The sequence below is a fragment of the Ursus maritimus genome, unplaced genomic scaffold, assembly GCF_017311325.1.
Source record: "Ursus maritimus isolate PB19 unplaced genomic scaffold, ASM1731132v1 scaffold_2, whole genome shotgun sequence".
NCBI classification, from domain to species: Eukaryota; Metazoa; Chordata; class Mammalia; order Carnivora; family Ursidae; genus Ursus; species Ursus maritimus.
In genome coordinates this window covers 8,591,681-8,616,642 of record NW_024424452.1, presented here as the reverse complement: position 1 = coordinate 8,616,642, position 24,962 = coordinate 8,591,681, and the positions used below count along the sequence as shown (strand labels likewise).

The 24,962-nt window shown below is 56.2% G+C and overlaps 1 protein-coding gene across 1 annotated transcript in view; it reads right to left on the bottom strand.

The window, feature by feature from the left end:
- The window catches only part of CUX1 (cut like homeobox 1), a 357,827-nt gene that overhangs the window by 59,463 nt on the left and 273,402 nt on the right, over positions 1-24,962 (bottom strand). The window contains 4 exon segments of the mRNA XM_040634894.1: positions 11,850-11,946; positions 12,938-12,986; positions 16,307-16,365; positions 24,484-24,672. Of these exon segments, the coding sequence (XP_040490828.1) occupies positions 11,850-11,946; positions 12,938-12,986; positions 16,307-16,365; positions 24,484-24,672 (394 nt within the window).

Genomic DNA, 24,962 nt, shown 5'->3' with positions numbered 1-24,962 from the left:
ATAAAGAGCAAAAGGCCGTTCTTTTCAAGGATTTGTTCACTCACACGTGGAGAAAATTTTGGCATCGATCATAACTGACCTGGAACTGTGGGAGATTTCCTGTTTTATTCAGGAACAAGTGATTTTGAGCTAAAACACGTCGGTCACCTCCTGCCAAGTTTTAGTCCTGACTCTGGTGGGGCAGCAAATACTCTCGGAGGGCTTACTGGGAGGCCAACTCTCCACTGGAGGAAGAGGCAAGGCGAATTCTCCATGCAAACGTCTGCAAAGCTCGGACACCAACAACTCCGTGCATCATTCTCCCCGATGCCTCTGGAAGGCGAGCCGGGGCGGGTGAGGTCTCTGGGGCTTGCTAATGCAACTGACCAACCCGGAAATGACGCGGGAAGGACGAAGCTGGGATCCCTCCGCGGGTGGACACACTGCTCCGTTCAGATGTCCAGCCACGGAGACCAAGGGTTCGGGTGCGATACAGCCTTCCGCCCCCCCACTTCGGTCAAAATCAAATCGGGAACAGCCCACGCGCAAGCTCCGCCCGGAACTGCGCTGCAGGCGCCCCGCTCCCGCTGCATCTGTGCGTGGGCCTGGCATCTCGCAGCGGTAGCGGCCGCTGCCGCCCAGCTGTTCCCTGCGCTACACATGTTTTCCCTCGTAAAACTTGCAGCAGGCTGGCGGGCTTCACGCTCCTCACTTAGCTTTGTTTGTGTTTTCAATGAATCAATGGGATATGGAGACTAATCAACATGTTTAGAAAAATAAAGGAAAAACGAGGAGCAGCTCAAGATGCTGGCTGTTCCTGGAAGCTGGGCGAGCCAAGCTCTGCACTAGCGGGAGCGCGGGGAGGACACGCGAGTCGGTTCCGGGAGCACGGTGCCGCTGCGAGGGGCTCGCAGGACAGAAACGCCGCCTCGGAGACCTCCGGGCTTCAGATGCCAACAAGCAGCAGGGGAGCGTCTCGGCGGCCGCACTCTAGGCCCCCTGCCCCCTTCCAGGCTGGATTCGCATCCTCAGCCCCACTCTCCTGGGCATCACTGGCTCTGTATCCAGTCTCACCCCGAACGGCTCCCAGGGGTCCTCTGCCATCATCTCCCTTACACGGCCCTGCCGGCCGCTTCCTTCTTCCCCGGCCTTCTTACTTAAAGGTGGCCCCAAGGTTTTCCAGATGGACTCAACTTCTCCCTGCCGTGACTCTGTGGGGCAAGCATCACATGCCCGATCCTGTCCCCTCCTATTCATATGGAAGCACCCCCCCCCCCAATACAGAATGTGTCTCTGGCTTGGACCCCAGCCCCCAGGCTGAGCACCTAGAAGCCACAGACCGAGGAAAGACTTTGGTGGCGAGCAGGAAAACACTGGAGGGAACCCTCACTCAGCTGCTGACTCTCCCTTTCTCCATTAGAAACTAGGACCACGGGAACCGAGTGTGCCAACCGGACACAGCGTTTTCAGCTCCCCAGATCCAGAACCAGGGATCCTCTGAGTCTCCCTGCTACAGGCCAGAGGATAGGAGAATGTACAGGGGAGGAAAATAATTTCACACACACAACAACGAGAATCGGCTTACCTGAGCTCACACAGCCCTGCTGCAAGGGGTCCTGTAGTGACGTCACAGAATGGAGAACTAAATAAAGCAAAGGGTTACAATTAAGTGAGGAAACAAACCCCAGGTGCTTAAAGCTTCCTAGTGCACCCAGCACAGTGGAGCGGGGAGAGTATAAGGGCCCCGAAGGTGCCACTCCTTACAGGGGGGCCAGGACTTGGGGTCTGTGCAGGCAGGCACAGCTCTGCCAGGAGAAAGCCGGGACTCCCGGTCAGGCGTGGATGGAAGCCGGAGCCCGTTCTGTCTTTCACCTCTATGTCTTTGGCTGATTTCCTTTCCCGATTCCCTGATTTAGCTACTTGACTTTTACTTATATTTATGTATAAACAGCATTTTCTTAATTAGTAACTCATTTTCCGCTGCTTATAAAATTAGCTAGGCATAATCTCCTCTCTCCTAAAAACTGAAGTCAGTCCCATGGCAACAGGTTGTGGAGGAAGGGGGCCGTTTGCGGCCTCCAGGCGCCGGGCAACCGTGGAGGGCACAGCCGGCGGCCTCCCCGCCTACAACTCCCCTGCCCCCACCTGCAGGAGCCCAGGGCCGGGCGGCCCTTACCTGGCCCTTGCTGCTGCCCCTGCACCGGCAGGACACCCTGGCCCAGCTCGCCGTTGAGCCAGAGCTGCATCCGGATGAAGGGTTCGCGGCCTTTCTGGGTCAGCTTGCTCCAAGGCTTTGGCCGGGACAGCATGTCACTGACGCTGCCCTGGGACAGGCCCAGTACCTGCAGTGGCAACCAGAGACACGGCATCAGTGGCCAGGATTTAGTGTGAGGCCACAAGATGCTTCGAGATGCACACACAGCCGTGGAGAGGCCGCGATGGATGACACCTGCTGCGCGTTTTAGGGGCTGAGCACAGACCACCCCCCGCCCACTGCCTGGTGGATGGCGCCAGCCTGGGGTGGGGCAAATAGCTTTCCAAGGTCACCGGGGGGCTGCTGCCCTGGCATGGGGGAGCCATAGTTACAGTCCTAGCTTTCTGCTCGCAGGGAGAGGGGATGGGATCTCGCCCGGGGCCTCCATCCTGCCAAGGCCACAGGGCTGTCGCCCCGACACCCTGAGAAGGAAGTGCTGAAACCATCTTGCTCTTTGGGGGTGTCATGAAAGGTGGAGGTGCTGGGGCCAAGGACCCCTGTAGCGGCCGGAGCAGCGGATGCTGGCGGGATGCGGGAGGCCAGTTGTCCTTGTGGCGCTGGGCCAGGCTGGCCTTTAGAGAGGTTTGCTCTCTCTGACCACATCCTGCTCGGCAGTGGGGGCCCAGAGGTGAGCTGGCGGCGAGGGGGGCGCCAGCCGGGGAGTGAGACTCACTGCAGACAGCCCGCAAGTTGCACGTACATGCCCGAGTTTTCTGAACGCTCACATATGGCCATACATATGTATGGGCACAAACACCCCCCACAGGACACAGATGCAGCCCAGAGATATTTAGGGGCTGCATTCGATCACTCTTTTGAAAAGTTCTCAAGTTCCAGAATAAACTGCACTCACGGGCCAAACAAGTTCAACGCTATTAAGTCTCTGCTAAATTTAAGGCATGAGCACAAATGTCTATTTAAATGTTCTCAAATGATATTTTTACAACACTGAACTAGAAATTTCAAGGGACTTTAAAATTCTCGTCCTCACTTCTCTCCACCCCATCACCTTTTGCAAAATCAGGACAAAGAGATCACAGTGAGATATTGTAAGGATCCGAGGCACGGCGTGTTGCAAACACTGAACGCAAGGCAGGACAGTGTGGGGCTGGGGGGGACGCAGGGAGCGGGGGGGAGGGAGACCCCACGTGGGGCCCCTCGGAGGCCACTGCCGACCCCGCCACGTGCCCCTCAGGGAAGCTGCCTTTTAGGGGACTGGAGTACTGCTCATGATGCCCAGGAATTACTGACTCTGAAACGATACTGGGGTACTTTGTTTATCTTCTATTTTACGGCCCTGGTACATCCCCATTATCCAGGATCTCATACCGGCAAGTGCCAAGAACAGAAAGGGTCTGGGGGCTGACTCACAAACCACTGTACTTTCAGGAGCCGGGGAGGGAAGACGTGGAAATGGGGGCTTTCAGAGCCAGCAGTGGGCATGGCCCGGGCCGCCTGAGCTATGGATTCTGGGCAGCGCTCTTCACCAATCTGGCTGAATGGGGCCCAAGCACCTTCTGAGTTATGAGGAAGGTACGATTATGCCTGTCGTGTGGCACGAGCTTTTCCCATCCCACGCCTCTTGCTTCTCTGCACAGTGGTGGTCTCCCTATGGGATCAGATCTTTTTTGGCCAAAAAAAAGCTGTGGGGGTGCGTTGGCCACACTTGGCAGAGAGGTGGGACTTGAACTCAGTCACCGGCCGGCCAGGGGCATGGAGTTGACTTCCCTGAACCTCACTGTCTTTATCTGTCAAATGGTGACTTCAGCACCCTCTCATAGTGTCACCGGGAGTTGAAAGGCGCATGGTGGGTGGTGGGGCCCAACCCAGAGTCTCGCCCCAGATAGGGACGCAGCAGATGGAACATTCACTGGCCAGCCTCTCCAGAAGTTTGGGGATGGGCAACACTTTCTGCTCTGTGGCTCACTAAAGGGGCGACGGCCACGTCCTCCAGGGAGATGGGAGAAGACAGGCCCCCGAATCCAACCCCTTACCTTCTCCCCGAAGATCCTTTGACAGATGCCGTTCTTGGCCAACTTCTCTTTCACCTGCCGGGTGAGCTCGATGGTGTCCACTTCCTGGTACATGTAGATCTCGTATTGCTCTGGGGTCAGCGGAGGGACCGAGGGCTTGGTGGGCTTGGACAGGGGCACGATCGGGGAGGAGGGCAGGGGGCTGTTCTGGGGCGTCTCGCTGCGGCTGGCTCCGGTTAGGCTCAGCTCCGAGCTCTGGGAGTACGGCGACTCGGCGCTGGGCCACTCCTTCCAGTACTCCGACGACGAGGGTCCCTGGAGCTGGCTGCGCTCGGCCCGTGGCTGGCTGCCGCCACCTTTCTCCTTGGCGCTGCTGGCTTCCTCCGCCTTGGTGTCCTCGGGGGGCACGGCGCTCTTCCTCTCCGGCTGGACGGTGCTCCACCAGTGGTCCTTCCACACGCCGCTGCGGCCCAGCTCGCTCTTCACGTGTCTCAGGACCCCCTGTGCAGACTCGGCCGCTCCCTGGAGGTCCAGCCCGGGCACGTCCTGGGACTCCTTTTTGAGGGCCGGGGGGTTGGGCAGAGCGGAGGCGCTGGCATCGGGGGCGGAGGGGGGCTTCTTCAAGGAGAGAGCGAGCGGAGGGTAGCTGGACACGGACGACATGGGCGAGGAGGGTATCAACTTGGGGGTCAGGATGGCAATGTCAGCCTGGGACAGTGGCGCGGGCTTTAAGGCGGGGTCGAGGGCGGCCTGCTGGGCCTCCATTTCGCGGCGGGCCTGCTGCAGGATGGAGCGGATGGCGTCGTCGGAGCTCCCGCTGCTGGACGTGGACGAAGGCTGGGCCGGCTCTGCTGCACGGGGCAAACACAGACGTGAGATGGTGACGGCCCCCCCACTTCGGCTGGAACACGCCGCTTTCCCTCCGCTTCCTTCTAACCTGGCCTCCCACAAAATGCCGATTCTCGGGGAGAACCAAGCTGCTCTACTCTGCCAACGTTTCCTCCGTCGGTGGACCCCGCGTGCATCCTGTCTGGGCAGGGACAGACGGACTAACGCCACCGCTCGGAGATCCGCTGGCCCTTACTTCACACCATATGAAAGCGTTCCTTATCTCCGAGTGTGGGGGAGGGGGAAGTGGGCAAACACTCAGGGACGTGCCACCATCCCTGAGGATTTCTTTTTTTTTTTTTTTTTTTTTTTTAAAGATTTTATTTATTTATTCAACAGAGATAGAGACAGCCAGCGAGAGAGGGAACACAAGCAGGGGGAGTGGGCGAGGAAGAAGCAGGCTCATAGCGGAAGAGCCTGATGTGGGGCTCGATCCCGGATCGCCGGGATCACGCCCTGAGCTGAAGGCAGACGCTTAACCGCTGTGCCACCCAGGTGCCCCATCCCTGAGGATTTCTGAACAACGTTCTCGTGTGCTAAATTCCAAAACTGTAGTGGTTTCGTCAACCTTCGGCAACATCATTTCTGTGAGCGGTTGCAGCGTGAGACTGGAGTCTCCAGGGATACACGGCCGTGTTTGGGCTGGCTCACATTTACTTCCCCCTGCGCAGGTGACTGGGGTGTGGCGAGCCACAGTGAGCCCCACGATGGGGGGACAGGGGCTAGGCCCTGGTCCGGGAACCCAGGGCTGCCACCTTGGGGGAGTCGCAGAGGGCACCGCTAGGCCTCAGGATTTCCGTCTGTGAGCGTGGGACAGCTGATGGGCTAGATCGAGGACTCTTAACGAGGGCTGTGCCCCAGAAGAACCTGCTGGGCTTGTTAAAATGCACCTGCCCAGGCCCCAGCCGCGGAGTGGCAGGTGCGGGGCTGCTTTGACCAACTCCCGGGTGACCGTGGAGCAAGGCCCTGGCTGAAGAGCGCTGGGCTGAAGGCCCCTGTAGGCGGCTCCAGCTCTTAGACTGCTTCAGGTCTGGGGCAGGGAATCACGGGAGCCAGCTCTTTATCCACTTTAAACGAGGCTGGAAAATGCTTCGAACACGAGGGACAACCTTTTAGGCCTCTCAAGGACTCGATTTCACGGGGTGACCGAAGGCCCTCCTTTGCGGACTCACACGAGCCCCACAGCACCCTCGACGGCAGGCAGACCCACCACTGCTCTGCAGGAGAGACTAGGCCGTTCTGCTCCTAACTCAGGGCTGCCTCCCACCCTGTCAGGGGGCCCGGCCAACTCTGCTGGTTGTTCAGTCACCCAGAGGAGGGGCTGCCTTACACGTCAACTCTGGTCTTGAGAAGAGGAACTACACCACATGGAAGGCCCCCCCGGTGTCGGGCTTGAGGCCTCACAGGACGGTCTCCCTCCCACCGCTCTGGGGGTCCCTGTAAGGAGGCAGATGGTGGCAGGGCAGGGACAGATGCTGGGACAAGAGCTGAGAGACCCGTGTTTCCACCCAGGACCTGCCATTTAATAAATCTGGGCACACTGTTTCACTTGGAGCCTGAGTTCGAGAACCAGCAGTAGGATAACAATACCTATCTTTCAGGGCAAGGGCGAGGACCTAGTTTAAACAGGACAGTAAAGGTAAAAATGCCAAGCCCGGGCCTGGTTCCCAGGAGGCAGCTCCGAGCTCACCACTGAATGAGTCATGTCGGAGTGGGGTGGGCCTGGGGAGAGGGCCTGGCGACCAGGGGAGGGACCGAGTGGTGGCCTGCAGCCAGGCCTGGTGGGAGCCCCGTCACCAGGCCCGCGGGGGAGCGGCTCTGCAGAGCGGGGGCTTCACGGGGACAGGGCAGGTGTGTGCCCATATGCTGAACCCCAGAGCAAGAGAACTCAGGCACTCGGCCTCCTCTCCAGCAGCAGGTCTGAGCTGAACCTACAGCCGCTGTGCCTCGCAGTCACACGCAGCCAGAGAGAGGCTGGAGCGTGGGAGCGCTCTCCCGTCAGACGAGGCAGCTCTCCGGGAGCTCCGAGGGCCGATTCCTGAGACCGCCTGACGGCACAGTTCCCGCTCCTCCCTGGCAACGTTCGTTCCGTGAAGCAGCTTAGCATCGATTCTGCACCCATTCTTCTTCAGGGTTTGGTCAAGGACACATGCAAGTGACAAAGCCCGTACGGCATTTGAAAAGGGAAATCCGATACACGCTACTTGTCCACGTAAGTCAAGGCCAGTCTAGGCCAGGGGACCTTCTTGAGTCAATGCTAGGCCATGACGTGATAAAAAGACTGGTTAACTATTAGCAAAATAGAGATCATGCAGACCTGCTCCCTCCTGCACTTGCCGGCACGCTTGAAAACATACGTCCTATTGTGTGGGGCTTTTTTTTTTTTAATGTTAATTACCACTAACCAGAACACTCATGACAATTCTTCTAATTAAGCCTGGAAGACAGTGGTCAAAGAGGTGGATTCCGTACCAGTTTTCTGCACCTGCAGCTCCCTTTTGGCTTGTTCCAGGATGGACTTGATTGCTTCATCGGATCCGGTATCGGAGGCTCGGATCCGGGTCGTGATGTTACCTGCAGGGAGAAGCCACACCAATGACATCAAACCCACACGTGAAACACACACACACACACACAAATCAGTGCTGCACAAAGAGGTCATTCTGGTCAATAGCTCCCGAGTTGAGGCCGGTGACGGTGACGGAGGCAGGCCGTGGCCTCCCGTTGACCCGTACCTGCCGTGCGTGCGACTTCACAGCAGGCACTGCGGCCCCGGGGCAGGAAAGGCTTCCTGCGAAATCTACCTGGTGGTCAGGGTCATCTGGCCAGCGGGACAAGCTCTCACAGTTACCCCAACTGGCCGGCACCCGTGGGGCGGGACCAGGGAGAGCAGGTCACCTATTCCAGTACACGACCAGATGAAGGCCTCAAAAGGGCAGTGGTGTTTGCGAATCGTTTAAAAGCAACTCCGAAAATCTGCTTTGGCCTGGGACTGTGCTCGGGGTTCTGCGCGTCTGTTGGACGCTGGTGTCCCCAAAAAGCAACAATGGGTGAAGGGTCGAGGCGGATTACCTATCAGTCATTGGCACATACAAGGTGAAGAGGATGAAGGCTTCACGTTTTGCCTTTCTGATCACATGCTGTCTTTTAAAAATTTATGAACAAGGCGAGTAGCCTGCAGAGCTCCCTCCAGGACAAGACTTCAGTCTTTCGGTCACATGGTGGCGCTCTGCAGAGTAGCCCCCCTGCATGGACGCACGGAAGCTACTGTGGCCCGGGGGCTGGCCGCGGATCTTTCTGGAAGCCTTCCACATATCGTATTTTAATTCTCCGCTACCTTCCTAAGTAGGCACCGCCACACCAAACCATCGCGAAACAAGCAGACCGCGGGGGCCAAGCCCCTTTAAAGATGCAGCACCAAGGAGCGCGGGGGGCCCACAGGAGAAGGGATTACGTTTGGAATTTGCTGGGATTTGTCCACTCCGTAGCACCTTTAACATAGTTCAGACTTAAAAGGAAGTACAAGGAAGCAGCAGTATGTCATCTGACTCAGCCACCTGATTTTTCTCAGAGCGACGCGTTCGTTACGCTCTTGCCCGCTTCTGAGAAAAGGGGGGGGGTGCGGTGTAATTTGAACCTGAAGGGGGGTTGGGATGGCACCTGGGGGCTGATTCTTTGGGGCGCTTTCTCTCCTCGCCTCTTCTGCACCCGGTAGAGTGCGGGCAGCTCGGGAGGAAGGGACTGTGCGTATTTGAGCCCGTGCTTTGTTTTATACTTACTAGCTGTTTTTCCATCAGGTTCCAGGCCAGAATCACACTGCACAGTTTTAACCCAAATGCACAGCTAAGGACATGCTGCTTCCTAGGTTTTACTAACTGCAAAGAAAAACACCTGCCTGCAACATACCTTCGGACCCATTTCTTCGTTTCGGTACTTCCTGAAATAGTCTGTTCAGGCTCTGGCCTGGATTCTCTGTTGAAAAACAAGTGTGGTAAGAACAAAACAATCAGGGGGATGGTGGTGTTGACGATATGGGCTGTGTGACATGAAATCTGAGCCGCCTGTCACTACAGAAAGGGCTCAGGGCTTCCTGTGCAACTCGGGAGTGACTAGAAACTTCTGAGAGGCCCTTCCCTGGCCAGCCGGCCTGCAGAGGCCATGGCTCTGCTGCGGAGGATCAGACAGACCTAAGGAGTGGCCCACGGCACCAGTGCCATGAGGGTCAAACGGAGGGAGCACCGCCTGCCACCAAGCGCATCGCCCACCAGCCCCCGGAACAAAGCTCACATTAATCATCCAAAGACAGTCCATTTCAGTTAACATCGCCATAGAAAGCTCGATGTGCTTTGTGCAAATCGACGCTGTTCGAAACGTCTCCCTTCTCCGTTTGTCGTGTTTCAAACGCGTCTGATAAGATTCACCCCTCTCTACCACCACTGGTTTAGCAGAATGATCCCGTCGTTCAAGTGGGAAGGGATTCTTTCAATCAGGGATGCGAATGGACTTTTCGTCTTTTTGTGGAGGGTAGGGTAGGAAGGGTGTTTCACTAAAACTTCCACGTATCTCACTCAAGGCAGGCGTGTTTTGCTCATTGGGCTGCGCAAATCGCTCACAGAAGCTAACACCGGGAGGGAAGCCGGCGTCAGGACACGCTCCCTCGTGCGCGTGGGGAACAGGGGAGGACACGGGACTGATACGCCCTCCCCGGGCCCGAGCCCCGGGGCTGCGGCTGTGGCTCTAGGGCTGGACGCTGCCTGAGGGCTCCCCTCATGTGAGGCCAGCAACCACTGCCCCTCGGACCCCTGGACGTTACACACGTCGGGACCCTGTACAGGGGGTAACTCCGTCCGAGTTGGTACGTGGGACCGAGGTTCTGAGTGTGTTACATGCGAGGCGCTGAGCGAGTGTCAGAGGCCAGACCCCCCCAATCTATGGGCTCCAGCTCCCGCCAGCCGACCCTCGGACCCTGGAGATGGCAGAACTCAAGAGCACTTTACCCGATGTGATGCACAGGTGTTTCGTCGCGCGCACACACACACACTCACACACAACCTTCACGGGCTCACACGCTGGCGCCAGCCCCCGAAAGCCTCTCACCTCTTTGTCTGCCTTGGATGCTGCGAAGAGCCAAGATGTTCTGCTCGTCTGAGAGGAACTGCTTCATCTTGTGAAAGGGCTCCTTGCCGCGAACGGTCAGTTTGTTCCATGGCTTGGGCCGGGCCAGAATCTCGCTCACGGACCCTTGAGACAGTCCCAAGACATAGTGTCCGAAAATGCGCTGTCCGATATTGTGCTTGATCAGCTGTTCCTTCACCTGCCGGGCGATTTCTGCCGTGTCTATCTCCTCGCCCTCGGAGGCACTCCCAGCACTTTCTGACTGGCTGGGAGACGGGGCCATGCCATTTACATCTGGGCTCTGTTGTAATGGACTTTGGGAAGATATGGAGTTTGTGCTGTATGGACCTGTTGAAAAAATCATGCTTGTGCTTCCTGCTTCCTGCATGGCCTTGGAGTAGAAGGACTGCATTAGCTGTCGTTGGAGGAGAGAGTTTAGTGCAAATTTTCCCGTAGAAGCCAGGGGTAGGCTGGGGCTTGCCAGGGATGAGCTGAAAAAGTCTTGCGTTAACCCCGCTGGTGAGAACTGGTGTGTACCATTAGTATTGGAAGCCTGCTCCCCCGTGTTGCGGGACAACTGAGGAGGAGGGGAGGCCGGCAAAGGTCCAGGACGCCGACTCTCAGGCTGGTCTTTCCCTTTTCTCCTGGCTGACCCTACAAGGAAGGGCAAACATAATGCATTATGGGGGATTCAAAAGGGAAAAAAAACCAAGACCAAAATGCCAAGTTTGCCCCACAAAAGGGAAAAAAAAAAAGTGCAGATTTTCCAAGGGCCAATGAGGTGTGTTGGTTTGTTTTTCAATTGAATTTTTAAATTAGCCAAACGAGGCCCCCCGAAACAAGCAACATGCATTTCATGTTTGCACCTTTCTTGTACGTTGCAGCCTGGAGAGTCCCCTCGACACAGATTCAAACCCCTACAGTGGCAAGGAGCCGGTACCACACACAGGAAAGAGTCGACAGGTCGCGGGGCCTCTTATCGGGCCGCTAGCATTCGAGCTATTACCAGAAGGGCCCCACCTGAGAAGCAGCAAACACTGACATTTTGGGACCAACAGGTTCTCACACCACGTGCTCTGAGGCGAACGCACTGCACCAAGTCCACTCGATCGAAGGCACGCACATTTTAAGAATGAAATATCATCGGAGCCCGAGACACTGTTAAACGGTTTACCAGCTGCCAAAACCAGAAGCAGTCAGTGACGCCACCATTTTGGGACGAGCAAAGAAAGGCTAAGGATGGGGGATGCGCTCCCAAGGAAAACCTGACAAAAGGAAGAAAAGCTGCACTGAGGCTGGAGGCAGCCCCGGAAACACCACAAGACAGAGGCGCACGACTGGAACGGACCACAGAGGCCACCATCCTCCGAGTGTCCCTCCTGGCCTCTCCTGCAACGCCGGCCCTAACTGACCTCCGCAGGTGCGCTGCGGCCGCGCGCTCGCCGTGCGCATCGGTAAGCGGGGCGGGGGAGGGGAGGAGCCGTGAGGAGGACCAGGAGGAGACCAAGCGCTCATTAGTCAAGGCTGTCATCAACCGCTGATGTTCCCGTCATGCATCGGCCCAGACTCACGGTTCACCTTCCTCTTCCTCGGCCCCCGGAGGGGACCGAGCGCGGCACGCGAGACCCTTGTCAACCTACCGCTCAGGTCGCTGTTGGAGATGCGCAGCGCGGCATTCTCGGACTGCAGCGAGCGGTTCTTCTCCAGCAGCAGCACCTCCAGGGGCTTGGATGCGTCCTAGATGAGGCAGAGCAGGGCTCACTGCGGGGCCGGCCCCCCTCCCGCTCCCCAGGGCCGCCAGGGCCCGCAACCCCTGCGCCCACGGCTTGTGCACCCTGCTCTCGGACCCCTCTGCGTTACAGAAAGCTGCCTTCCTCTGAAGATGCTCCCACGCACGTGGACAGCACTCGGGTTCCTTTCCAAAAGAATGCATTCCAGCGGCAGCTGTTCTTCTTTTAGACCCATGTGGCTTCTAGACAATTCATTATTCTCTATGCCGTCCCCAAGTTCCAGGCGTCTATACCCGTGCCTCCTCTGCGAGGACTGGCTGCCCAGCCACAGTCAGCTGCCGTCTGGGCATCAGCAGCGGGATCCCATTTGATGCCTTAGAATTCTACCTGGCCAGGGCGCCTGGGTGGCACAGCGGTTAAAGCGTCTGCCTTCGGCTCAGGGCGTGATCCCGGCGTTATGGCATCGAGCCCCACGTCAGGCTCCTCCACTATGAGCCTGCTTCTTCCTCTCCCACTCCCCCTGCTTGTGTTCCCTCTCTCGCTGGCTGTCTCTATCTCTGTCAAATAAATAAATAAATAAAATCTTTAAAAAAAAAAAAATTCTACCTGGCCACCGGGTGACCCGGCGCCACGGTCATTTTGCCCCGCCCTTTCTCCATGTGAGGCAGCAGCCAAAGAGAGTTCCTAAGCCAGTCTGTTTGGGGCTGGTCTCTGACACAATCTACAAGTGGTCTTATCCACGTTCTTAGTGCCCGCCCAAGTGAAATCACGTCATGTGAACTGAGCTCCCCGTCTGGAAAACACTGACTTTTCTCTTCTTGCCTCTTTTTAATTAAAGATAATGTGCTTGAACTTGTTTAAGGTTCCCGGGAAAGGACTCGTCAGCTGTAGGCAGGAGGTTTCACAGAAACTTCGAGAGCGTGAGGCTTGCCCGGGGACGGACAGTGACCACGGCGAGCTGGCCCTCACGCACACCGACAGCAAACGAGAGTGCATACCTGTGTCCCAGAGCCCTCGGACGGTGCAAACTCCATGGATTTCAGAATGCTGTGGAGAGCAAGACAGAGCGGTTATTCCCCACTCCTACCTTCGATAACGGCCACACTAATGAACACTAACATCACACTTTCCTGCACTCCAGGAACGGAGCAACTGACAGCTTTAACAACCTCCCTGGCAGCATGATAATCTGATAGTGTCTCTAGAATAACTATTCAACTAGCAGTTGGCCAGCAAAAGTTTCTTGCCCAGCATGTAAATCATTCCATATGGAATCACACCAGGGCTGTTCGGAGTATAATTTTAAAGTTGAACACAGACGTAACATTGTTGCAAGCGGAATGTATTTGTGAAGCTTACAGGGAATGAAAAAGTTGTAAGAAGGAAGCCAGAGAGAGAAGCCTCATCCCTCCCACCTGTCCCCCGGGGCCAGACGCTCACTTGGTGGCTGGCACGCGGGGACCTGGGAAAATAGGCAAAAAGCGAGGTTCCAAATTGCACGGCTCAAAGGCTGGCCACAGACCTGCTGGGCAGCCCCAGGCGCTGCGGGGGAGCAGGACTATTTCTCCTTTGTTCTCCTTATCGCTGAAATCACTTCGGTCCCAACCTGTTTCCACAAGTCCGAGAGAGCCGAGTGAGTTCAGGGGCCCAGAACCACAGTTTGTAGCATTCCTTTCAAAGGGACATTCCTTCCTTTCTGTGAGGCTCTCTGGGAGGGAAGGACAGTGAGTCCGCATGGCCCCAGAAGCTTGGGAAGGCAAGCGAGAGTGGCTGTGGTCCCCAGCACCGGGCCACTTGTGCTCTTCCAGCCTTCTCGCAGCCATGACTTCGGCCTCTGCAATCTTTAAGTTCCGCAGAAGTGTCATGAAGAGAGCAGAGTCCCGGGGGGAAAAATGCCCAGGGTCCTGGGAGACCACGCTTGCAGCCCCCGTGGCGGTTAGTAAGGAGCTGATGGCTTAGTTTATCTGCGGTTTTATCTTCGTAGTGGCCCGAGTCACACAGACTAACAGCACAGGAACGAAAGAGCAGCTGGGGTAGGGGGAGAGGGGAGGAACCTCATAATTTTATTTTATGGTGAGCTATTGAAAATCGTAAGAACTCGGGGCCGCATTGCGTCAGCCGGGAGAGAAGTGACGAGCGGTCTGGAACTTGTCCTTTTTTTACGGCCGTCCTGTTTGCGGCTATATTCTTGTCTGAGATCTTCTTTAGGATCGGGTAACAAAAGACTAAAGTGAGCCCGTAAGCTTACACCCAACACACCAGCATCTGTTCGTTTGTTCCCCAGATCTTTACCGATGTCCTACTGGGTGCCTGGCACTCGGAGAATCAGAGCTGCTCTGCCCCTCACCCTTGCAAACCCCACAGGCTGTCACAGGTAGACGACAAAATCCGAATAGCACTCGAGAGAGAACACCTGATGGGCGCCCTTGGCAGCAGAAATCTCCTCGGGTTGGAGACGGGGTCTGTCTCAGAAGGAGTCAGTGTCTGAGAAGGGCCTGGAAGGAGCAGGGCATTTTACAGACCACCGAGGTGGGCAGGGGGCCCGGGGGCAGAGATGGGATGGGAGGTGGGGCATGTGTCTGGAAGCGGGAGGGCAGGAACGTATTTTAGCAGAAAAGCCACCCGAGTGGGGCCTTCAGATGCCGACCTGGGGCTGGTGGGGGGGCGCGGTGTGCACGTGGAGCAGAAAGGGCCACTAGGAATGTGGGCACAGTTCAGGGAGGAAGACGCTGGCCAGTGTGCAACGGCTGCGTGGGAAGGAATGGACCTGACCATGTCACATGCGGGAACAGAGGTGAGCCAAGAGGACATGGGGAACTGAACTGCGTGGACAGGAGGGGGCTGGGAGCGGAGGCCTTCACATCAGAGTTTCTCTGACTCAGCACTAAAAGGCACACGTTTTCTCCTGAGCGGGAGGAAGAGAGGAAGGAAGGACGATGGGGACAGGAGAGGCAGATACAGAAGGTCGGACAGGTGAATAAAACACGCCCCAAGGCTGTTAGAGGGGAGGCTGGACCTGCCGTAGGTGGGTATAGGGGGTGTCCAAGGAGGTGCTCCAAGGCTGTCCGCGGCCAGAGGGGGCAAGACTGTTCAGGCAGACACACGCTGGGCCGCTAGGCACCGGGGCTGAAGAGCCACTTGGAGGCAAGTCGCCAGTGAGGCTAGAGCAGATCATGACCGAGGGAGGACGATGGGCCCCGGGGGCGGGAAGGTCGAAGAGGCCTTCCCGGGGGGCTTTTTCAGCAAACCCGAGGGAATGGAATTGAGAATACAAAGAACCGCATGGTGAGTGGGTGTAGGCTTATTTTAAAAGGAGAAATTAAAAGTGTGTGTGTGGGGGGCTGATGGGATAGCAGGGGAGTAGGAAGGGAGCCGGGGTAGCGAGTAGGGGGTCAGCCTGGAGAGATGGGAGGGAGATGCCAAGACCAGAGCAGGGAGTCTCAGGCCAAGGGGACGTCTGCGGAGGGGCTGGGGCCCAACAGGGGGGAGCAGAAGGACCCCGTTCCTGCAGCAGCCGAGAACACAGGCCTGCAGGGCCCGGGGACCGTCTGCCGTGTTTGAGAGCCAAGCCATAGAGGCAGGGCCGCCCATGAGCTCCAGGAGGGCTGGGGGCAGCCTTGGGGGAGGGAGTTTGAGGCAACAGGGCAAGGCTGAAGGCCGGGCATGACGGGAGGACTTCTGCTTGAGAATGTTCGCATCAGCACCGGAGGCGTGACAGGCCTCCAGCTGTTGCCTCTGGATGGGAAACCGGAAGTTGAAAGAAGAGAGTCCTGGGGTCTGAAGGTGGTCAGGGAGGTTGTGAGCCCACACGTACTCTTCCAACTGGAAAACACTTCCCTGGGGGCTCCTGGGTGGCTCAGTTGGTTAAGCGTCTGCCTTTGGCTCAGGTCCTGGGGTCCTGAGATTGAGCCCCGCGTCGGGCTCCCTGCTCAGATGGGGAGTCTGCTTCTCCCTCTCCCTCTGCCCCTCTCACCCCCCGACCCTCAAATAAATAAGTAAAATCTTAAAAAAAAAAAAAAAAACCCAAAACCCAAGACAAAACATTTCCCTGCTCTGCTCCTCCTTCCCGCCGGAACAAAAGCTCGTATTTCGTAATTTCCATCGGGGCAACGTGTCCCCCGATTCTGTGCATACTGGCATACTTTACATGCACGGCGTCTTAGAGTACGTCCAAAGAGCTCAGGCACAGGCCTGAGTGCACACGCCCACGGCTCTGGGCAGCCCGGGACATGGCCTGGTGATGCAGCGGCCGCCAAGGCCCAGAGCGAGGGCCCGTGGCCACCCGGTCCCTGGCACAGCGTTTCCTCAGCAGAAGTTGCCAGCAAGCCCTGGCTTGCGGGGGGCCGTGCCGGCATCTCCACACTTACTTTAGTTCTTTCTTCACTTCTTCATAGTCAGCCTGTCCTTTGAGTTTTTCTTCCAGTTGCTGAAAACAGAGGAATTTTATTAGTGGCTGTGTCTGAAACAGGTTGAGGGACCTGGCTAGGAAGCAAATGTTTGTGTCCCCCCCCACCCCCAATCCGTAGTGTTGCATCCCAACCCCCAGGGTGATGGCGTTAGGAGGCAGGGACTTTGGGGGCGACTGGGGCACCAGGGGGGAGCCCCATGGATGAGATTAGTGTCCTCGTCCAGGAGACCCCGCGGAGCTCCCTTGCCCCAGTGTGTGCGGACATGGCGGGAAGACAGATGCTGGTCCGTGAATCAGAAAGGGAGGCTTCAGCAGACACGGAATTTGCCAGCCTCCAGAACTGTGAGAAATACACGTTTTCTGTTTAAACCACCCAGTTCACCATGTCCTGCTATGGCACTTGGACAGCCTTTGCTGACGACAGTCCCTAGAAAACTTCCAGCTGTCCCTGAGAGGCAACGCAAACGTGTCGAAGGGAATGGTGCCAATGTGCGGGGTCACGTTCTTGGCCTTTGCACTTCTGGTCCGGCGCGAGCGTGTGTGTGAGTGGGTGCGGGCAAGAGTGAATGTGTGCACACACGCACGCACACGCACGCGGTAATATAAGGCGTAACATAAAACTTAAGTAGAACAGAGCTTTATGAAAGTGGGAAACAGGATGGGAAAAGGCCACTTTGTATGAAATACCACGAAATGGCAAACAGAACGGAGAGAAGTTCTCGGCACTTCCACATCAGCGTGCGGCTTTTCGCGAGCTATGTTAGGCTAGCGGACATGTGCAGTCAGTTGTCAACATCTTTGGTGGGACCCTGCTAACAAGAGGTACAGGCCCTTTGTCGCTGAGTGTTGGCATCAGATGGGCATCAGGGAAAAAGCATTTGCATCTCCAGATCTGCCCCCCCCCCCGACATGGGCATTTTAGGAGCGGAGGCCCGTCGAGCTGTGTGGTCTTTTCGTCTGAGTCCCGCGGGAGGGCGCTTGCAGGGAGCCTGGACGGCAGGGCCAAGGCAGGGCACAGTCGTCTCCCTGGCCCTCGAGTGCCCTTCAGAGGGGGAAAGGGACGACACGTACCGGCCATGCCGATGCTCCGGGAGCTCCCGCGGCGCTCGTGTGGCTGGATTGTGCAGAGCTCTGCAGGGCTTTCCTGCCAGGAGGGGCCTTTGGCTTTGGGTGGTCAGCAGAGGACGCTCCCCTCTGTGAGGGTGTTTGGTTTGCTTTCGACCTCCCGCAAAGCGGCAGGGAATAAGGCAGCCTCACATAAAACACAGAGACCCAGCGGGGTGGGGGGTGGGCGGGGGATGGCTGACCATTTAGCACGTTTCCAGGCCTGGGGTGAACAAATTCCAGGTCCCGAATCCACAGCGTTCCCAGTTGCCTTTTTAGGTTCTGCTTGGCCAGCCGTGGCTATAGCCACAGTTTAAGGCCCACTGAGAATGTTCTAGAGTGTGGGGAGATGCCCACCTGGCCCATCAGGCTTGATGCTCACCTGAATCTCAACTTGCTTGCTGTTCAAGAATTCAGGTGTTCTGTAAACTCAACTCATTTAGCTCATCTTTTCCTATCGCCTTTGCTGGCAGTTTCTTGTGCGTATTTCCACCATGTACGAGTGCTCTGCCCTAGTTCCTTTTTATGACCTCTTGCCAATTGTATATATCATGACGGCTTCTCATCATGATCAAACGGGGAGGGGGGGGAGGTAGCATGCACTCATTTTCCAAAAAAAGATTCTTCGAAGGTGCTCTCGGAGAAGCAATTACTTCATTCTCCCTACAGGCGTGTGCCAGCCCTCCCAGACAAAAGACCCTTGGCTGCAAGTACCTTCAAGGCTGTGGACTTCACGGACGCTGGATGTGGAACATGCGTAAAACTTGCTCGTGTTCAGTGAACACGAGAGAGACAGCAGAAAGCGCAGCGAGAGGGGCAAATGTGGAGCACTTCAGAAGCCAGCAGGGCACTGAACCTGGAGTCAGTCCGTCACTTATGAGCGGGACACCTTGGGGGACGGTAATCAGTGTTTCATCTGTGAGATACAGAAGGGCAGCAATGACCTCAAAGGGTCGGGGGACGGAGCACAGGGCCAGGTCCTGGTGTGGATGTGACACCACGGGGCTTTGATGTGGGGCTGTCGTCACTGCCAAGTCTCCCAGGGAGCACGGCTTTGCAGGCCCGTGATGGGCCCTAATTAGAAGGTTTTAGGACTGGAGTCATGTCACGTGGTCGGACGTGACAGTTTTCACTGAGGACTGAATTGTCTGCTGAAATTTCAGCCACCTACCCGGGGCAGCTTAATCAAGAAGAACCCAAGCCCGCTTCTGTAAACCTCTGACATGTTTCTTTGGGCAGAAGAACCAGCCCTGACAGGGCTGCCTGACATAGCCTGTCCGGACCTGTGAGCCTGTCCTCACCAGTCTCTGGGGAGTGTGACTTCCCAGAGCCACACTCTGTCTTCTGCTTGGGTCTTTGACCAGAGACTCCTTTCTGGGTGCCTGAAAAGTCTAGTTTTAAAAACTCTCAATCTGGAAAGGTTAACAGGTGCTCCGTCCGATGCCCTCTGGGGAGAAAGGCTCCTCCCAGATTTCACGAGTGCTCCTTGGCTGGGCCAGATTCGGTGCTGGGTTCTATGGCCCCAACACGATCTCACTTAACCGCTGTGCCCCTTCTGCGGACGTGGCTGTGTGCCCACAGGAAAGAAGATCAATCACTGAACTCTACGATCAAATCGTGTTCGAGCAGAGGCCGCCCCCACTCAGCTTCCCCCTGCAATTCCAGGAGGAACTGACGATGCTCACGTGCGGAGGCCAAGCCAGCTGCTTGCTGGAGGCCTGGGCTCCGGAGCCTGACAGATCAGCCAAGGCCCGGCTCTGCCACTTAGCTGCAGGGTGACCTTGAACAAGACACTGAACTTCTCCGAGTCTCAGTTTATTCATCTGTAAAATGGGGATAACGGTACCCACGGTAGTACTTTGGTGAGGTCCGGATAGAATAATGCTCACTGAACGCGCGGCAAAGCACTCTGGAGATGGGGGGTGGTTGCCGCTACTGGTGTTATTTGGACTTTATCCCTGGGGGGGTGGTATCGAGTAGGACTGTAGGATGTTGGAAGCGGCTCTCCAGCTCTAAATCCAGGGCTCTGTTTATGAGGTTCTCTGCTTCCCAATGGGCTTAGCCTGTTGGGCCTCACGCTCCTCCTCTGGACAATGGGGGGAGTAAGAACGCGGGTTCTCAAAGGCCAGCGGTGAGGACATGCAGGACAAATGCAGGCTGCCAGAGCCCCTCCGACAGGACGGTCGCAGGATGCAAGTCCCATCCATTTAGTAACACGGAGCACACATGTGGTCCCGGGAGCTCAGCAGGTGTTGTCGAAAGGATCTTCAGTTGCCGGAAGAATGATCCCTATGAAGTTCTTAAAATGTTCTAGGGCTACCAACTCACAGGACCCCTGGCAGGAAGACCGATGTGGAGACCCTTGGAAAGGCCTTTCTTCTGGGTGGCACAGCCGGGGGCAGAGCAGTGACTCATCTATACCACCAAACAGACAGAGGGCTGGGGAGGTGACCCCACTGCCATGTGCAGATGCCTCAGTCTTTCCCTCCAGATGGTCAGAGCCAGGCTTTGTGAGCCAGCAGTGCTCTCTGAAGCCCAACAGCTCAGGCTAGGGGCAGCGGTGGGTGACCGGGCTCCCGGGTCCGGGATGGGGGGTGGGGTGTGGGGTGTGGGTCTGAGGCCCCGCCCCTCGGGTTGACACACCATCTCTGAGGTCCTGGCTGCGGCTGCATGCGCCTCCCTTCACCTGCACGGGAAACTCATCTGGTCTCCAGGGTTCCTTGGCGAGAGGTAGCAGGCACGTAAATTTAGGATCTACTGATGCCGGGCGTGTGTTGGGGGCGGGGGAAGCCCAGGGGCCCCAGGTGGGCCCTGTGCACATGTGGCCAGACTGTGGCGGGGGAGGGACAGTTATCCCGGAGGGCTCACTGCAGGCTGGAAAAGTGTGACCCCGGACCGTGAATGGGGATCCCCAGGAAGGCAGCCCTATCAGAGGTCACTTCTGATTTCCTCGAGCTGTGATCCAGGTGTGACCCAGGCAGCCAACTCCTTCTCGTGGAATGGTGCCATCACAGGAGGGTCCATGCTCAATGCTCGGGCCACCGGGGCACTGCCCGCAGGTGAAACACTCGGATCTGATTCAAGGTGACCAGGGACATGTGTGTCTTTCCAAAAGGACTCCTCACAGATTCCCACAAGTAATCAGCTCCTGAAAGCACTTCTAGTAACGCCCTGGTTTACAGCCGCTCTGGAGAAGTTCACTTGCCGTCTCCTGCTCCCGCCTCCATCCTCACGCGGACTTCGAGGCCTGTGGCTTGGAGCCCCTCAGTTTTTCTGAGATTGATTGCAGGGTGGTCTTCCCCGGGGCCTCACCATGGTGGCCGGGCAGATGGCCTCTGCTTCCTGCCCCAGGGGCCACCTTCGCCCTCCTCCTCCCCACGGAAGCCTTACTCCTTCCTCTCCCTGAATCTGTGCTCACAACGTCTTTGAGACCCAGCCAGCACAAGGCTGGGGGAGGCCCGGCCCCAGGCTCCCTGCTACTGGGACTTTGGACATTCGGGCTCGTTTGTGCGACCCAGGGTAAGTCTTTCCTGCTGGCGGACAGGCACAGCGGAGGGACACGCACAGGCCTCTCTAACCTCAGTGACCTCCTCCGAGAGACCACGATCATCACCACGGCCGCTTGTGTGGTGAGCCTGAGACGACGGTAAGACGCTTGTTGAATTTAACTGAATTGAAGGCAGCCTCCCTGCAGGGTAAATCCGCTGCTGGGTGAGGGAACCTACGTATTGAAGAGCCAGCATCCAGAAACAAAGACACTGAGTGAAGCTAGAGAAGTGATTATTAGTGTTTTCCCTGGCCCAACCCTCTGAGGGACACAGCGTGCTCTACGGTGGGTCAACGGGACCGATCAGGACTATAGGAGATGGTGGGGGGGGGGAGCAGGACAGAGAGCGGGGGAGGCATGTGGTTTGGAGACAGCCCCCCAGGTGATTCTAACACACCCCCAGCCCCCAGTGGGAAGTACTCATCTTTAGAAAATACAGTTTCTCCCAATGGGAGATTGGCATTCCTTTAGCCAGCCTTTCTTATAAATACCCATTTTAAATTGAAGCTATTGGTAGCATGATTTTCTGTGCTTGAGCAAGTGAAACGCAGGTGACTGCCTAATTATGCTGCCTCTGTACTGAAGAGCTCCGACAGAAGGCCACAGAACAGAGATATCAAAAAAAGCAGCGTTGTAATGGCAGCTGGGTTATTCCATTAATTACAAATACAGAACGATCCCATACAAGTGGCAATGTGCTTGAGTACTTGGCAGATTCGGCAGGAAGAAACGTCTCCCACTTCTGAGTCTGTTTCCATGTCTATTTCAAGGTGAGAGGGGGCCCCACTGGATGTGGACAGCGATGCGTTTAGGGTGAACTGGGCTCGAGGAAGTGGAATGTGGGGAAAGAGACTGGCAGCCCTCAAACGGCTGATTCATCCTCACGCAATGACCGATCAAGCGTCCAGGTGAGGAAACAGGAGTTGCAAGAGAAGGAGGCTTCCAAGGTGCTGGAGAAAGCAAACCAACGGCTCCCCAAATGTATTCCATTTCAGGGTATGCCACTGAGAAAACCCCAAACAGCTTAAGAGGTGAGAGATCAACCCCCGTCCCCATGTCCCCTCAGTGACTGTATTCAAGTCCGTTAGCCTTTGTCTCAAAGACCATCGTCAACGTGCAAGGCAAAACCACCCCTAACGCCAAGCATCGGAGGTGGGCTGAAAGCCGGAGCGTCCTCAGACGGTGATCTCAGTTCGAGCCTCGGCTCGCTCAGTGTGTCCCAGAGTCCCCCGGAGCTGAACGGCATGGTCCCAGAAGGAGAAGACTGGGGCGCTGGGGAGGGAGAGGGAGGAACAGGAAAGAAAAGCCCCAGGGAAAGTTCGGGTGCCGCTCCTGGCTGCTTCCGAGCAGCCACGGCTGCCGGGCCGGAGACCCCCCCCCATCGGAAAAGCATCTGGTTGCCAATCTGATGGGTCCCATTCATAACGTATTTTTCCTAATAACTGTATGGCTGTTTAGTTTAGATTTCAGACTATAAATTATACACATTAGAAAAAAAAAAAGCCCTGGGAAGGTATCTCATTCAATTAACCTTACTCCTTTGGGTGGGGGAGGTAGCTGTGCCCGTCTGGGGGAGGCTAATGCCTTTTGTGTGCGGGTTCAGTATTGGGGAGATCTTCACTCCTGGTGACAAGGGGTTAAGATAATTAGAATCAGAGAAGTCTTGTTACTAGAGGATATGTTTTGATTATTAGATCAGAAGAAGATAAGGGAGCGATAATTTTGGAAGAAGTATTGCCAAATTGTTTCATTAACTGCACCGTATTAAAGAATTCCCCCAAGATACGGATAAAGAACATTCATTTGGAAAACGGCGTTTCATTTTTTTGTGTGTGTGAAGGCAAACATTAAAACCTTAACTGATTTAGAAGAAATTGCTTCATAATAAAAAATGTAAGGTCTATAGCCTCTCTCTTGTAGTCAAATGCAGGATATATCTGAGTCATACCCCTTCACTGTAACAAAGCAGAGAAAGGCAAATTATCTAATAATAATGTCACTGCTGGGGTCAGAAATGGCTGTAACATGAGAAAATTAGATTTAATCTAGAAATAAAAAATGAACGCTGGCACTCACTGGGCAGGCCGATGGGAGAATAAGAACCACAGAAGAAGTAAATGCCATGGTCAATGACAAATGTGACAACCCTGTCCCCAAAGCCAGCAGGACCGGCTCCGCAGAGGGGCCCAGGCACCTGGCAGGGGATGAAATGCACCCCGAAGAGGCCAGGAGGAAACCAGGGAGGGAGAGCAGTGGGTGCCCCGGGGTTAGGGAAACTTGGCTTGAGGTCAGAAAGGCAAGGGAAGGGAAATCTCAGTTTTTAAAAAAGTTAAAATGCGCCTAACTACACCCTGGGATTACTTTACATAAGAGAAAGTTTTCCTGACATTTTCACGACTGATCTTGATGCACTGTATTTAGTACATGAAGACTGGGCTTGGCCGTCATTCGTGCGCTCCGCAAACGGATGCTGGGCGGGCACTGCGCAGGCTTGGGACGGATGGCAGAGTGGGGGCCCGTCTGGCCTGGAGGCTGGGCCCACACCCTTGCTAGCCCTGTCACTTATTATCAAATAAGATACCTCCAAGGAGGCCCTTCTGGCCCTGACATGCCACAAATCTAGGGTGCAAGGATTTTCTTCATATTGTGCTAACTGTAACAGATTGAAAGTATCTTAAATCAGGTATAATTAAAATATATATATATACTGAAAGGCTGTTGGAGCTCGATGAAAGGTATGTCTGTGCAGATGGCCTGCGACCTTGGCAACCACTCCAACCCCACGCAAGCAGGTGCACAAAATGTCCATCTTTGGGATGCCAGGTGGGGAAGCAGCACCGTGGGTGGGCACTGAGGACGGGGCCTTCTACCAAGTGTTGCCTGCAAGGGTAGTGCCATTGAGGGTAGTGCCATCCACGCAAGAGTTGGTAGAAGGGCTCAAAGTCACTCTCCCTGCCTTGAGCTCCAGGACCCTGCTTCTAGCTCTGTCACCGAGGTTCCAGGTTGCCCTATGTGCAGTCAATTCCAGACAAGATGGTCTTAGGAAAGGAGCTCTGATGGTACCTGTGTACCCATGTCTCTGAGAGCTGTGTCCAGGGGAACCTCAGGCCTCTTATGCTCCCACTATTCTCACGGGAGGGAAAAACTCTTGCTGATGGTTGGAGCTCAGGCTGAGAAAAACCCGAGCCGTCACTTCGGCTTTGACCGTGAGAACGAATTCTAACCATGACCTGTGCAGACCACAAACGGCAAAGACAACTTGCTCAACAGCCAAGGCGGGGCCAACAAGGTGGCTTCTGAGCTAAGGCCTCTTGCTGTGCTCACTTCACCCAGCACGTGTCCCAGACAGTGAGGACAGGAGCAACCCACTGGGCCAGCTGGCCTCGGGCTCCCTCCAGGGTCGCGAGCGGAAGAAGGCAGAGGCAGCAGGTGTGCGCGTGCACGTCTGGCCCTCCCTCGGCCCGTGGCCCCCATGACGCCCTTACTTTGAGTGTGCTGTTCTTGGCGCTCAGCTGCTGCTCGAGCTGGGAGATCTGGCTGGCCGAATTCTCACGCAGCTTGGTGAGGCTGGCCTGGAGTCTCTGCACGTCCTCCACCAGCTGGGCGATCTCCCGCTCTTTGGCGGCCAACTCAACTTCCAGGCTGGAGCGGGTCAGCACCTCTATGGCCTGCTCCTGCGGAGGAGAGAGGGAATGACAGAAGTGCCCTGGCTCCGGGCGGGGCTTGTGCTTGTCTGTGCCGGCGACAGAGGCCAGGACGCGCAGGTGGAGTGATGTGGACGGCGCACTGGTGGTGAGACGTAATCTCCTACCTCTGCGGGGACAGACCTGCCAACACCCTCCCCGCACCACCTTCCTGTGTGCATGGCAAATGCGCCTGCGTTTGGCCAACGGACAAGTATTTTTTGGGTGCACACCAGGAACCAGGCACACTCTGTGAGCACAGGGAGAACAGTCCCTCTTGT